Here is a 15,879-nt window from a genome sequence, read left to right on the forward strand (position 1 = left end):
ATGTAAGACTGAAGTTGTCTGTAGCGACGTCCCACTACCCCCACTCCACTCTTCCACCAAAAGGGGACAGCCTGTTGACAGAAGGAGACCAATACACCAGGAGTCTTGACATCTCTGGATCCCTGAGGCCCGTTTATGTAAGCCAATATTTTTTAGTTTGAGTTGGATTTCTATTGCTTAAAAAGATTAAAACATACAATCATAATGGGCAAGACCGTACTCTCTTTAAATTTTACATAATCGAGAAAACCAAACACATTGCCGTAAAGTTGATTCCGACTCATAGCGACCCAAGAGCATACAAGTGAAGGCACTTAAAGTTCTCTGTAAGAAAGGCAAACTAATCCATGTTAACACTACTTAGAGATGATATAACAGCTCCTATACCAAAATTTTACATAGGAGCTGTTATATTATCAAGTAGTATTAACATGGATTGGGCTGGCTTACTTCTAGAGAACTTGAAGTGCCTTCACTTGTACTCTCTCTATACTTCAGTGCAGCAGGCAGGGATTAGAGATACAGAAATCAAAGGCATTATTGTTAACACTGCTTTTCAACAAAAGGCAAGAAACTGCAACAGAGCAGTGAAGTATCTTGCCTAGCATCACAGGGCATGGCTCTTAAGCAACAGACCACGACTAAAACCTGTCCTTTGCGTTACGTATTTTCTTACCTCCAGTAACTTATTTGGATAAAGATATAACTGAATAAATTCTATTTAGTTTCATGTGTGCTCTGGTGGCACAGTGACTAAAGAGCTCGGCTGCTAACCAAAAAGTTCGCGGTTCCAACCCACCAAGCACGGGAGAAAGATGTGGCAGTTTGCTTCCTAAAGATTACAGCCTTTGAATTCCTACGGAGCAGTTCTACCCGTTCTATAAGGTCGCTGAGTCAGAATCCACTTGATGGCAATGGGTTTGGATTTTTTTGTTTGTTTGTTTCATGCAGAAGGCAGGGCCTGCACTTCTCTTGCCCTATACCTCACATCCCATTCATAATTAAAAAATACTACTCTCTCAGAAACTGGTTCCACTCTAGTAATGAACCCAAACATGCAGATTAATGAAGATCAAGCGAGGAGTTGGCCTGATTCATTTTCCACTTGGCCAATATTTACAGAGTACCTCCAATGCACTCAGAAGCCCTGGTGGTATAGTGGTTAAGGGCTGTAGCTGCTTACCAAAAGGTTGGCAGTTTGAATCCATCAGGCACTCCTTGGAAACTCTATGGGGCAGTTCTGCTCCGTCCCATAGGGTCACTATGACTCGGAATCCACTCGACAACAGTTTTTTTTTTTTTTTTTAACAATACGCTCAGTGCTAACGTCAGGTACTGTGATGAGGTTGAGTGAAAAAAAAAATCCAAGACTCCCCACTTCAGTGGGAGGGGGATGAGATGAGCGCGGTCACAGGTAAGAGTCCAGGCGCCGACCTCAGGGTGAGGGCCTCTCGGGGCTCAGGGGCAGGGAGGAGACCTGCCCTTGGCTCGCTCAGGAAGCTGAAAGAGGGGATGGCGCGCGGAAAGGTAACCGTGCAGGGTCCAAAGGCGAGCCCGGGATGGCATCCTTCCCCCTGGTGCCGCCCCAAGCGAGGAAAGGTGCCTGTCACAACGAGACGCTACCAGGACCTAACCCAACCTCCACTGAGAAGTCTCCCAGCGGCGAGGAGCTCCCTGGCTGGCGTGGGGACCAGCCTCGAGCCCTCCCCGCCGCGAGGAAGCCGAGGACTCAGCAACCCTGAGTTTTCGCCAAACTACCTCAGCCACCGGCCAGAAGTCGGCGCTGCAAGCCCGAGCGCTAGTCAGCCCACTACGCACGCGCGTAAGTCGCCCCCTCAGCACTACAACTCCCGGGGTGCCTGCGACTGCAGGACGCCGTCCCTCACCCCGCTGGAATCGACAGACGCAGCAGCCAATAGAAGAAGGAGACTACCCCAGGGGGCCTTTGATAAGCCAATCCCTCCGGAGAGGAGGCGGGCCCTACCGCGGGTAGTTCACCCGCTGCTCTGGGGGTCGCTGTGACTAACGGCTTCGGCTCCGCCCTCTGCGCGTGCTCCTGGTTTCCGGGTCCCAGGTCCCCAGAGAGGTGAGTCCGCTTCAGTGGACGCGGGGTGTTGTGGTGTGGCAGGTGCCAGTCTGATCCCGGGCCCGGCAACGTAGTAGAACTACTCGCTGGCCTGCCATAGCTATCCAAGCCCGGGGCCGGCTGGGGCGCGGAGCCCGAGCGGAGCGCCCTTGGAGGCCGGAGCTGCTGGGCCTGCGGAGCCTCAGGAGCCGGCAGCCGCTGCGCCTCCTTCAACCTTGCCGGCGAGCCGGAATCGTAGAACTAATCTCAACCCGGGGATTGTGGTGTTGACCTTCCTTGGTTTTACTTGTTAGCTCCCAGCGAGATGGTCGAGGTCAATTTAAGCCAGGATGCTGGAGAGTTGGTGCAAGCTATCTGTGTAACGAATTAAACTTTTCCAAGGGAATCCTTCGTCAGCCCAGAGGTTGTAGTGCTCATTTCCTCTGACATCTTTTCCGCTTATTACTGGAATAAAAGCAGTATTTTTCCCCAATTTTCCTTACAGGACGTGTGACTTCTCTCCTTAGAAAGACAGCTCAAGAATCTCGTGAAAAGACAAGCTCTTCGACTTTCAGGCCCCGTGCTGTCATCAGAAGTTTGGGGTAAACGATGGGAAATGAGAAGGTCCTGTCTCTGCATTCCCATCTGTGACTGGGCGTTCTCCGCCTCCTCAGAGGAGCATCTTTTGTAGGTGTCAGGTTAGCATTCAGAAGGGCTTTTCTCCAGGGTCATGAACCTGGACGACTAAGCCGTTTCCAAGGAAAGAGGTGTTTTGAATCCCACAATGGCAGCTAAAATGGAGATAACTTTGAGCTTGCAACCTCACTCTCCACATTCCTCCAAACAAGAGAGACACATAATAGCAAAGCTAGAAGAGAGACAGGAGCCTGCTCTGCAAAATAACTGCCCCGATCCTGAGCTCTCCCACCAACGCTTTAGACGGTTTTGTTATCAAGAGGTGTCTGGACCCAAGGAGGCACTGTGCCGCCTCGGACAGCTCTGCCGGGAGTGGCTGCAGCCTGAGCTGCACACGAAGGAGCAGATCCTGGAGTTGCTGGTGCTGGAGCAGTTCCTGACCATCCTGCCCCCAGAAATCCAGGCTTGGGTCAGGAAAAGATGTCCAGCAAACAGCACTGAGATTGTAAACCTGGTAGAAGAGTTTCACAGAGCCTCCAAGAGACCAAAGCAGTGGGTAAGGAAAGTCCCCTGTCCTGGTCCTTCAGCATCTCTTGTTCATCTGGATGGTATTTGGTCTCTGGATCCGCCCCTCATCCCTTGCCAGTTAGACAAGGTCCAGAAATGGACTTGGCTTCTCAAGTTGCTCCACCTCTATCTGGGAACCCCCAGCAAGGTGTGACAGGTTTTCAGCACACTTACCTACTGGTACTCCAGTGAGGAAGTCAAGGCCTCGTTAAGGCTCTTGCTGTTCCTTGAAGGGCCCCAAGTCCCCAGAATAAGTTTTAAGGATCTTGAATCTCTGCTGTCAGCTCTGCCTCCAATTCCTCTTGAAGTTTTCCTATAATAAGAGTTCTCAGCCTTTAGATCAGGAAGTTACAGCTTAATTATCAGTGTTTACTATCCCTTCTCACCTGTACCCTGCAAGTGAGATGCAAGTCAGGGCCTAGGCAGGAAGTAAACAACCATGTGCTTTGGAAAATAGGAGAGGTTAGGGAATGGGGGTGGGGCATTCTTCTTCAAGTCCTGTTACTGCTGGAATCTACTTACCAGGACAGCCTTTGGAAGAACGATTTATTAGATAAGTGGTTTTTAACAGTCCCATCATCATACTAGTTCCCATTCCTACAGGGTGGGGAGAGAACATAGGCTGGGAATCTAGTGTACGGATGTCATAACTAACAGATATTTTTGTTCCAGCTCTTCTCTGATGCCTGTAAATCCAGGCAATGGGAAAGGACCAAACTTTGCAGGTATCCACTCAGGAAACACCATATAGCAGCCTCATTCTTGTCATTCTGCATGCCCTTCATTTTGCTTCCTTTGAGGGTTTCAGTGGTCTCTATCAAAGTTGACCTCCAGGCTAGTGTCAGGAATTCCCAAGGCAGCAGGGTCATTATAGAGAATTGAGAGGTAAAGCTACCATCAGTCTTTGCCCTGAGCTTTCTTGGACACGATGGGGTTTGTCCGTAGGTGGCCGTCTGTATGCAGGGGCAGAAGGTGCTCTTGGAGAAAACGGGAGCTCAGCTTGGAGAACAGGAACTGCCAGACTTTCTGGAGGAGTCTTCCCAGTCAGAACCTCAGGACCAGCTGAGCCACCATCATGGGGAGAAATCTCAGCTCCTCCAGGAACCAACCCTTCAGTTGGCTGGGACAGGTAAACACTCTGTACCACTTCCTTCTTTTTTATCAGACTTTACCTCCATCAAAGCATCTCATGGTCATCAAAAGGAGTCCGTGTGTGTGCGTGTGTTTTAATGTTGTATGTAATCATAGATCTTTATTTTCCAAAAAGAACCTTACTAATTAGAATGATGCTGAGACTGTATGTTTAGAAGAAGTATATGTTTATCATTTTCTATTAATGAATATTTGACAATCAGATGCACAACAGGATTATTCCAGTGCCTAGTCTTCTGTTCTTTTCAAAGCTTCTTGTAGTGAAGACAGATCCAAATACGAACACTATGACCACCAATGAACTTCCACCCAAGCTGCAGCTGAGTTTTATCACTTAAAATGGTTCCACGGTTAGAAGGGGCCTAAATAATATTTCTTCTAGCGAAAAAGCTCACACTCATTATTTTCTGCGCCTCCTCCTTCTCTCTGATATTGTTTGTGCTTTAACCCCCATATTTGTTTTCCTGTATTTCCCTACTGTATTTGGTAGTGTGCAGATACAGGTGTTGGCCCCGTTCTGCACAATCCTGTGATCCCTAAATGTGAATGAAAGTGACAGTTTGGTCAGTCTTGGTCATGTAAATAGAGTATACGGTCAGCAAGTTAGACAAGAGGTTCATAAGACTACAGGCTTGTTTCCTTAAAATGTATCGAAATCAGTGAAACATTTCATTTTGGTTTGATTATTCTTGGCATTCTGGAAAAGGACAAGACCTGGGACATCAGTAAAAAGCGTTAGGACTCTGGCTGAGGTCTCTGCCCCATAAGCTATGACCATCATGGCCCTAAAGAAAGTGGACCACACACGCTCACTTCTGCTGCAGCAGAAGCAGCTGGGTGTATGTGTCCATCTCCATCTCCTTTCATTTGATCCTTGAGAGGGTGGATTACCTTGTTGCTCATCATCAAAATCTACCAGGTCTTCCTCCAGAGTACACTGTCCAGTACAGTAGCCACTAGGCATGTGTGGCTATTTAAATATTTTATATTGAGATATAATTCACATACTATAAATTTCACTCTTTTAAAGTGTATAATTTAGTTGTTTGTCTTTTTAATTGTGAAAATGTACATAACAAAGCATGCACCATCTCAACAATTTCTACATGTACAATTTAGTAACATGGATTACATTCTTCAAATTTTACAACCATTCTCATTATCCTTTTCCAAATTATTATACCACCATTAACATAACCTAAATACCACCTAGGCAAACATTCCTTCTTTCTTCTTCCCACCTTTGGTAACAGCTAATAATCTTTGGTTTCTGTATGTCTGCATCTTTCTTAAAAGTGACGTCATAAAATATTTGTCCTTTTATGACTGACATATTTTGCTCAGCATGATATTGTCAAGACCCATCTGTATTGTGGCATGCATTAGGACTTCATTTCTCTTTATGACTGAGTAGTATTCTGTTGCATGTATATACCACATTTTGTTTATCCATTTATCTGTTGATGGACATTTTGGTTCCTCCGCGTGTCTGTCAGTTTGTCGTACTTTGGGGGCTTGCATGTTGCTGTGATGCTGGAAGCTATACCACCGGTATTCAGATGCCAGCAGGGTCACCCATGGAGGACAGTTTCAGCTGAGCTTCCAGACTAAGACAGACTAGAAAGAAGGACCCAGCAGTCTACTTGTGAAAAGCATTAGCCAGTGAAAACCATATGAATAGCAGCAGAACATTGTCTAATATAGTGCTAGAAGATGAGCCCCCAGATTGGAAGGCACTCAAAAGACGACTGGGGAAGAGCTACCACCTCAAAATAGAGTCAACCCTAATGTCATGGATGGAGTGAAGCTTTCGGGACCTTCATTTGCTGATGTGGCATGACTCAAAATGAGAAGAAACAGCTGCAAACATCCATTAATAATTGGAACCTGAAATGTACAAAGTATGAATCTAGGAAAATTGGAAATCGTCAAAAATGAAATGGAACGCATAAACATCGATATCCTAGGCATTAGTGAGCTGAAATGGACTGGTACTGGCCATTTTGAATCAGACAATCATATAGTCTATTATGCTGGAAATGACACCTTGAAGAAGAATGATGTTCCATTCATCATCAAAAAGAACATTTCAAGATCTGAAGTAAAACGCTATCAGTGATAGGATAATATCCATGTGACTACAAGGAAGACCAGTTAATACTACTATTATTCAAATTTCCGCACCAACCATTAAGGCCAAAGATGAAGAAATAGAAGATTTTTATCAGCAGCTGCAGTCTGAAATTGATCAAACATGCAATCAGGATGCATTGATAATTACTGGTGATTGGAATTCGAAAGTTGAAAACAAAGAAGAAGGATTGGTAGTTGGAAAATATGTCCTTAGTGATAGAAACAATGCTGGAGATCAAATGATAGAATTTTGCAAGACCAACGACTTCTTCATTGCAAATACCTTCTTTCACCAACATAAACGGCAACTATACACATGGACCTTGCCAGATGGAACACACAGGAATCAAATTGACTACATCTGTGGAAAGAGACGATGGAAAAGCTCAATATCATCAGTAAGAACAAGGCCAGGGGCCGGCTGTGGAACAGACGATCAATTACTTATATGCAAGTTCAAGCTGAAACTGAAGAAAATCAGAGCAAGTCCACGAGAGCCAAAATATGAATATATCCCACCTGAATTTAGAGACCATCTTAAGAATAGATTTGACACATTGACCACTAGAGACTGAAGACCAGATGAGTCGTGGAAAGATACCAAGGACGTCATACATGAAGAAAGCAAGAGATCTTTGAAAAGATAGGAAAGAAAAGACCAAGATGGATGTCAGAGGAGACTCTGAAACTTGCTCACAAACGTTGAGCAGCTAAAGCAAAAGGAAGAAATGATGAAGTAAAAGAACCAAACAGAAGATTTCAAAGGGCAGCTTGAGAAGAAAAAGTAAAGTATTATAATGACACGTGCAAAGAGCTGGAGATAGAAAACCAAAAGGGAAGAACATGCTTGCCGTTTCTCAAGCTGAAAGAATTGAAGAAAAAATTCAAGCCTCAAGTTGGAATAGTGAAGGATTCTATGGGGAAAATACTAGGAAGCATCAAAAAGATGGAAGGAATACACAGAGTCGTGATACCAAAAAGAATTACTTAAAGAAGTAGCATATGATCAGGAACTTATGGTACTGAAGGAAGAAGTCCAAGCTGCTCTGAAGGTATTGGCGAAAAACAAGGCTCCAGGAATTGATGGAATATCAATTGAGATGTTTCAACAAACAGATGCACTGGAGGTGCTCACTCAGCTATGCCAAGAAATTTGGAAGACAGCTTCCTGGCCAACTGACTGGAAGAAATCCATATTTATGCCTATTCCCAAGAAAGGGGATCCAACAGAATGTGGAAATTCTAGAACAATATTTTTTTAATCATTAATACCACATGCAAGCAAAATTTTGCTGAAGATCATTCAAAAATGGCTGCAGCAGTATATCGACAGGGAACTGCCAGAAATTCAGGCCGGTTTCAGAAGAGGACGTGGAACCAGGGATATCATTGGTGATGTTAGATGGATCCTGGCTGAAAGTAGAGAATACCAGAAGGATGTTTACCTGTGTTTTATTGACTATGCAAAGGCATTCGACTGTGTGGAAATTGTGGATAACGTTGCGAAAAATGGGAATTCCAGCACACTTAATTGTGCTCATGAGGAACCTGTACAAGAGGCAGTTGTTTGGAGAGAGCAAGGTGATACCGATTGATTTAAAGTCAGGAAAGGTGTGTGTCAGGGTTGTATCCTTTCACCGTACCTGTTCAGTCTGTATGCTGAGCAAATAATCAGAGAAGCTGGACTATATGAAGAAGAACGGGGCATCAGGATTGGAGAAAGACTAATTAACAGCCTGAGTTATGCAAATGACACTCTTGCTTGCTGAAAGTGAAAAGGACTTGAAGCACTTGTTAATGAAGATCAAAGACCACAGCCTTCAGTACGGATTGCACCTCAATATAAAACAAAAATCCGCACAACTGGACCAATGAGCAACATCATGATAAACAGAGAAACGATTGAAATTGTCAAGGATTGCATTTTACTTGGATCCACAATCAACAGCCATGGAAGCAGCAGTCAAGAAATCAAAGCGATGCATTGCATTAGGTAAATCTCCTGTAAAGGAGCTCTTTAAGACGTTGAAAAGCAAAGATATCACCTGAAGACTAAGATGCACCTGACCCAAGCCATGGTATTTTCAGTAGCATCATATGCATTTGAAAGCTGGACAGTGAATAAGGAAGAGTGAAGAAGAATTGACACCCTTAAATTGTGGTGTTGGCAAAGAATATTGAATACACCATGGACCGTCAAAAGAACAAACAAATCTGTCTTAGAAAAAATACAGCCAGAATGCTCCTTAGAAGCAAGCTTGGCGAGACTGTGTCTTACATACATTAGACATGTTGTCAGGAGGGATCAGTCCCTGGAGAAGGGCATCATGCTTGGCAAAGTACAGGGTCAGCAGAAAAGAGGAAGACCCTCAGCAAGGTGGATTGACACAGTGGCTGCAACAATGAGCTCAAGCGTAACAAACAGTTGTAAGGATGGTGCAAGACTGGGCAGTGTTTCGTTCTGTTGTGCTTAGGTTCACTTTGAGTCAGAACCGACTCGACGGCACCTAACAACAGCAACAATGACCTTTTGGTTATTTTGAAAAGTCCTGCAATGAACATTAGTGTACAGGTTTTTGTTTGTGTTCCTGCTTTCACTTATTCTGGGTATATACCTAGGATTGGGATTGCTAGGTCATATGGTAGTCTTATGTTCAACTCTTTTCCACAGTGGCTGTAGTGTATAGATTTATGAATGAGCATAAGTTTTCATTTCTCTTAGGTATGTGCCTATGAGTGGAATTGCTGAATCTTACAGCAATTCTACATTTAACTTTTGGAGCAACTGCCAAACTGTTTTCAAAGTGCCCGCACCATTTTACATTCCTGTCAGCTGTGTACAAGGATTCCAATTTCTCCACATTCTCTCGAATGCTTGTTATTGTCCGTCTTTTTTATTATAGCCATGTTAGTGGGTGTGAAGTAGCATCTCATTGTGGTTTTGAATTGTGTTTCCCTAGTGACTAATGATGTTGAGTACCTTTTCATGTGCTTATTGGCCATTTGTATATCTTCTTTGGAGAAATGTCTATTCAAGTCCTTTGCCCATTTTTAAATTAGGTAGTTTGTCTTTTTGTTGTTCAATTGTAAGAGTTGTTTATATACTGTCTACTAGACCCTTATTGGATACATAATTTTCAAATATTTTCTCCCATTCTGCAGGCTGTCTTTTCACTTTCTTAGTAGTGTTTGTTGATGCACAATAGTTTTAATCTTGCTGATGTCCAGTTTATCCATTTTTTCTTTGATTACAGTGGTTTTGAATTAAACAGTAACAAAAAAGTTGCCTAATCCAATGTCAGGAAGATTGACACCTGTGTTTTCTTCTCGGAGTTTTATAGTTTTAGCTCTTTCATTTGGCACAAACAGTTAAGTGCTTGACTACTACCCAAAAGGTTAGTGGTTCAAGCCCACCTAGAGGTACCTTGGTGCCCTGGTGGTGCAATGGCTAGGCGCTCGGCTGCTAACCAAAAGGTCAGCAGTTCGAAACCACCAACCACCCCTTGGGATCCCTATGGAACAGTTCTACTGTGTCCTGTAGGGTCATTGTGAGTCGGAATTGACTTGATGGCAATGAGTTTGTTTTTTTGTTTGGTTAGAGGCACCTTGAAAGACAGGCCTGGAGATCTGCTTCCAAGAAAAGGTCACAGCCTTGAAAATCCTGTGGAGCACAGTTCTACTCTGACAAACATGGGTTGGTTCACCATGAGTCAAAATCTATTTGACAGCAACCAACAACTCTTCCATTTAGATCTTTAATCCATTTTGAGTTAATTTTTGTATATGGCGTGAGGCAGGGGTTGAAATTCATTCTTTTGTATGTGACTATTCAGTTGTCCCCACTGAATTGTCTTGGCATCCTTGTAAAAAAATTAATTGACCATAAATATATGGGTTGGCTATTTAAATTTAATTAAAATCAAATAAAATTTAAAATTCAGATCCTCAGTCACACTAACCACATTTCAAGTACTCCACTATCACATATGGCTAATAGCTGCAATAGTGAACTGCACACACACACACACATATACACATGCACACACATTTTCCACGTTGCAGGAAGCCCACTGGGCAGCGCTGCTGTAGGTCTTCCACTTGGTGATCCTCAATCCTGAAAGTCAAAAGTTGGGGAATTTCTGAAATTAGGATACATGTCTAGCCCATATTCTGGTTTCCAGACACATACATTGTCAATTTTGTAATGAACAAAAACACCAGTCACTGGATTTACTATCCTTTGAAGAGAAGATGGTTGTCAGTCGGTGTCCATGTAAGTGATGGGTATTTGTTGAAATAACTCAGGTACAAAATTTGTGATTTTCAAATTTCAACTCTTCTTACACTGATACTCAGCTCTGATGAATTTTCTTTTCTGTATTCTCCTTAAACTTTTCCCTAAAGGTAGGAAGGAGGGAGGAGGTTGGAAATCTTGGTTTCTAACTTTAATATAAATTAGAATCACTCCAGGAGCTTATTAACTGTGTAGATGTCCAGGCCCCACCCCAAGAGAATCTGGAGGTGGCGGGGGGAGCCTGCTTATTTAACAAGTACCCCAGTTGAGTCTAATGCAAATGACTAGTACAGGCTCTTTGAGAAACCTTGCAGTATATTTCATAACTCATTTGCTGAGGTTCCTTCTTCAAAGCCCAGAAAAATAGAACATATTCTTTCTAACTATAGAGGCCACCAGAATGAGAAGTGACAACAAGGAAAATCCACAACAGGAAGGGACTAAAGGAGCAAAACCTTGTGCAGTGTCAACTGACAGATCCAAAGGGAATGGTCTGCAGAGTCATGAACCTAGAGCCGTGAGTGTGAGTGAACCCCGGTTGTCACCGAGACAGGTCAGCCCTCCAAATGCTCAAAAGCCATTCACTCACCACCAGAGACAGTGCAGGCAACTGGAATACATCAGCAGCCCCCTAAAAAGCCACCTGCTGAGGGAGGTGGAGAAAAGCAATCGTTTGGAACATCTTGGGCACCCAAAGAAATCTTACAAATGTGATCACTGTGGGAAAAGCTTCTCATTTAATTCAGAGTTGGAAAGACACAAGAGAGTCCACACAGGGGAGAGACCGTACACATGTGAAGTATGTGGAAACTGCTTTGGGCGGCAGTCAACCCTGCAGCTGCATCAGAGGATCCACACTGGAGAGAAGCCGTACCATTGTAACCTGTGTGGGAAAAGCTTTCGACAGAACTCAAACCTTCGCAAGCATCAGAGTCTCCACCATGGAGAATAAAAGGAGAGCTTCATTCTTTACGTTCAGAAGGAAGATATTTGTACTTTTCCTTCCCCTCACTTGCATGTAAATCACAAAGACTTAACAAGGAAAGGCAAAGGTCCCTGAGGAAGTGACGGTGCACATTTAGCTGGTAAAAGGGGTCCCACAAGAGGCAGACCAGGGACGTGCCCATACCCAGTGTCAAGGGTAAAGAAATGGCAGGTCTGGGCATTGGGTCAAGGAGAACTGCACTCACTGTTGGAGAACAGGGAGTAAATACTAAGGGAGTGACACGATGATCCTGCCCCACTTATTGTGAAGTTCTTCCTATTGCTTTATCTTGTAAAATAAGTTAAAGTATAAATTCTACATATAGTTGCGCATTTGCTGTCACACAAGACAATCTTTATTATGCTCACACTTCTTTAATAAAGATGAGTGATCCACCAGCATTTCAAGGCAAAAGTGCATTGGAATGTAAGTCCCCTGATAGTCCATCTGTAATTCCTGGCTGTTCATAACAAAGGATTGCATTAAGTGAGAATGTGTCATGTTTGTGTTTCCAAATAACTAAAAGATGCATTTATATAAAAAAGAAAAATATACATATGTGTGTGTATATATATATGTATATATATTTTTATATATATATATGATCCTTTTTATATCCAAGCATCTTTGATTTAGAAAAACTAAGTCCACACAGCAGTCCCAGCCAAGAGACAGAGAAACACTATTGAGAGGTGAGGAGCCTTGTTTTTCCATCATCGTAGCTTTTGGACTTAGCCCAAGAGGAGGAGGTGTTTAGTAATTGGGTAATTGAGGACCCTGCTTTCCCTGCCAGGCCCATTTCTGCCTGAATTAAGAGATCATGTTGGATGCAACAGGCCAAAACCTTTGCCTTTTGGGCAGAGCCTTAATGAAAGTCCAGTGGCCTTCCTCATAGTTTTTGGTGGTCCTATATGGGTTTTCTGGGTATGTTGGGTTTTATAGGGCAGTGGGGAATGCGATAGGGCCTAATCCTAGATCACCTTCCTAACTGCTCTGTTAAGACAATTCATGTCTACCTTGAATCTCCCCAAAGGGAGGGAACATAGATTTCCATTTTTCTTATTTATAAGGGTTGGAGACAGGAACTCTTCTTAAAATAAGAGTTCTACTTCTGGTGTGTTTTGAAGTTCTTGAAAAAGAATAAAGACTCTTGAGTGTTTTCTCATTCCAAAATCAATATATGTTCATTGTTGAATCTCAGTGTCATTGGGTACTTGTTCAACTGTGGACCTCGAATAAATATGACAAAATCACCACTCCAAACATCACTCATTTCCAAAAGGTTTTCAAGTGTGTGATACTGCCTCCCCTCCCCCAACTGGGGGTTCACTTTGGCAGATAGAGGGCTCAATTCTAGGCCAAGTAGGGGCAGTAAGGAATTAGGCCTCAGGTGCTCATTTGCCGGTCTGCACCCAGTTCTTCAAATGTAGAGATCCCCCTCATTCTTTTTGCCCATGCGGGGTTCCATCGGAGGGCCTCAGCATGGAATGCTGACCTGGTTTGCTATCAGGTATCATGTGCAGTACCCCAATATAAGAGAATAATCTTTCTCCTTTCATGTGTAGCCCTTGCCCACGGAGGTTCTGTGATCTTTTCTGGACCTTGCCCAGTACTTACCCTTGTGGAGTTAGGAACAATTCCTGCTCAGGTTATACGGTCCCTGGAGTACCCTTGGGCAGATGAGAGGGGAAGCATCAGTGGTTAGGTGGGGAATCTGGACCTCACAGATTTCTCTGAAAAGCATTTTCTATCTATAGGGGATAAAGACTTTGTAAATCTATCCCTTAACACCATTATCATTACCATCAAAATTAACAACTCCTGAGTACAATCCAATAGACAATGTTGAAATTTTTCCCAATTGTTTCTAAAACAAAAATGCTACTTTTTGCAGCTTTACTGAGGTTTATTTCACGTATAAAATTCATCCATTTAAAATGTACAGTTCAGTGGTGTTAGTACATTCAGAGTTGTGTAACCATCACGATAATCCAATTTTGGAATATTTTCCACAGTCCAAGAAGAAACCTCATAGTCATGAGCAGTCACTCCCCATTCCTGACTATCCTGAACACCCCTCTTTTTTCACTTTGCATAAGGTTTTCAAAGTTCAGTCATGTATCAGTACTTCATTCTTTTTATTGCCAAATTTGATTGATTGAATGGATATACCATGTTTTGTTTAGACATTCATCAGGTTATCGACATTTGGGTTTTCACTTTTTGGCTATTATGAATAATGCTGCTATAAATATTGTACAAGTTTTTGTGTGGATGTGAGTTTTCATTTCCCTTGGGTATATACCTAGAATGGAATTGCTAGGTCATACAGTAACTATATTTTAACTTTTTGAGGCACTACCAGACTGTTTTCTAAGGTAGCTGCACCATTTTACATTCCCACCAGCAGGATATGAGGGTTCCAGTTTCTCCACATCTTCACCAACATTTACTGTTTTCCTATCTTTTATCAAAAGATAAAACGGTATCTCATTGCAGCTTTGGTTTGCATGAGTAGGGGAGAGGATGGGTACAATTAATTATATCCCAAAAGACTATTCACCCTGGGTAAGCCACAGAGATGAGCTGGAGGTACTCTCTTAAAGGCAGGCTTGGGTCTGCTCCTCTTTCATTTTGATTGTACACTGTCCATATTCTCCCGAACCCCCACGTATACACTCCCACATGCTCCGTTCTTTGAAACTACGTGAGACTATTTTCCCTTTGCAAGAGGTGGGTTCTATGGAAGGAAACAGTTTCTAAACCAGGGCACGTCTAATTCTAGATGTATTTGAAAAGCTGAAAGAACACCAAGAGTGGCTATAGGGGAGAGAGAGCAAGAACCATAGAAAAAGAGAGCAGTTGGAGTTGAAGCTGGCAAGGTACAGTCAGGAGACCATGTTGAAGATTTTGGACGTTTGACAGTGACTTTTATAGCATAAACAATTGAGTGATGTGGCACCACATACTGGAAGAAAACAAAAATCAGGGATTAAAAGCATGAGTCAGCTTTAGAAGATCTCTAGTAGGCAGCTGAATGTAGGGACCTGGAGTGCAAGGGAGAGGAGAGACACGGGCTACAGTTAATGTGAGGTTTTTACACCCATGAGTGATTAACAGGCTTGGGAACCCACGTACCCAAGTGAGCCCAGAATTCAAGAACCAGAGCAAGTTAGAAGTCGGCTGCAGGGCACACAGAGCAAGACACTGGCGTCGGGTCTACAAAGAAAATATTCGACCCGGGTAGGAGTAAGAAGCATAAAGCATCCCTGTCTAACGGAGACATACTCTCAGGGTGGGCCCGTAGCTCCGCATTGCCAAGGTAGAAGTAGGGCTGGCAAGGCAGCGCCTTCCCAGCGTGGTAAGTGCTTGGTGTCCTCGGCCGTCGACCCACAATACCCTACCGCTAGTGCGGAAAACAAGACCTCAGGCTCCCCCGTCCTTCGACAAATGCTCCTACCCCCACCGCCCAGTTTCTGCGGAGAACGCACGCCGAGTAACTGGCGGTGGGAGTAGGCAGGGAGCCGAATCCAAGCCTCGCGCTAGCACCCGACGGCCGCACACAGCATGCACGCCCCAGAGGGCGCAACGGACACCGCCCGAACGGAATCGGTGGAATCGAGCTCGCAGCTTCCGGTTTCCAGCCGAGCATGCCGCTCTAGCCCCTCATCTCATTGGCATTTCCGCCGGCCAGAGTGGCAAATGGCCGAGCTGGAGCGTCAAGGTCTCTCTGAGGCTGCGCAGAGGCTCCTGGGATCCTTAGTTCCCACCCCCAACTTCCAGCAGCGGCTCACGCAGGGTAGTCGCTGCTCTGGGACGGCCGCAGTGAAGCATAGACTAGAAGGGAAATCAACGTCTGGTGCTCTGTGTTCCCAGAAAAACGCTGGAATTTTTCTGAGGTACAGGGAGCAAGTGGTCTTACCTCCATTTATTTAAACGGCACAACTTCATTCGGTCTCTTATCCAAACCACGGTCTACGAATCTTAACGGTTCCAATTGACTATACTGAAAACCATTTAGGTGTAAAAAAAATTCACCTCATCGCC

At 44.0% G+C, this 15,879-nt stretch overlaps 1 protein-coding gene across 4 annotated transcripts in view; it reads left to right on the forward strand.

Annotated features, from left to right (window-relative positions):
* The first annotated feature begins 1,980 nt into the window (after positions 1-1,980).
* Positions 1,981-15,879, forward strand: part of ZNF174 (zinc finger protein 174) — a 44,467-nt gene continuing 30,568 nt past the window's right edge. For 2 of the 4 annotated variants that reach the window (XM_049903534.1, XM_049903533.1), the window contains exons 1-3: positions 1,981-2,086; positions 2,571-3,257; positions 4,214-4,397. In XM_049903534.1, the coding sequence (XP_049759491.1) occupies positions 2,850-3,257; positions 4,214-4,397 (592 nt within the window). In that variant the 5' untranslated portion in view covers positions 1,981-2,086; positions 2,571-2,849. The other 2 variants (XM_049903536.1, XM_049903532.1) reach the window with 2 other exon arrangements.

Source organism: Elephas maximus, chromosome 12, assembly GCF_024166365.1.
Source record: "Elephas maximus indicus isolate mEleMax1 chromosome 12, mEleMax1 primary haplotype, whole genome shotgun sequence".
NCBI lineage: Eukaryota > Metazoa > Chordata > Mammalia > Proboscidea > Elephantidae > Elephas > Elephas maximus.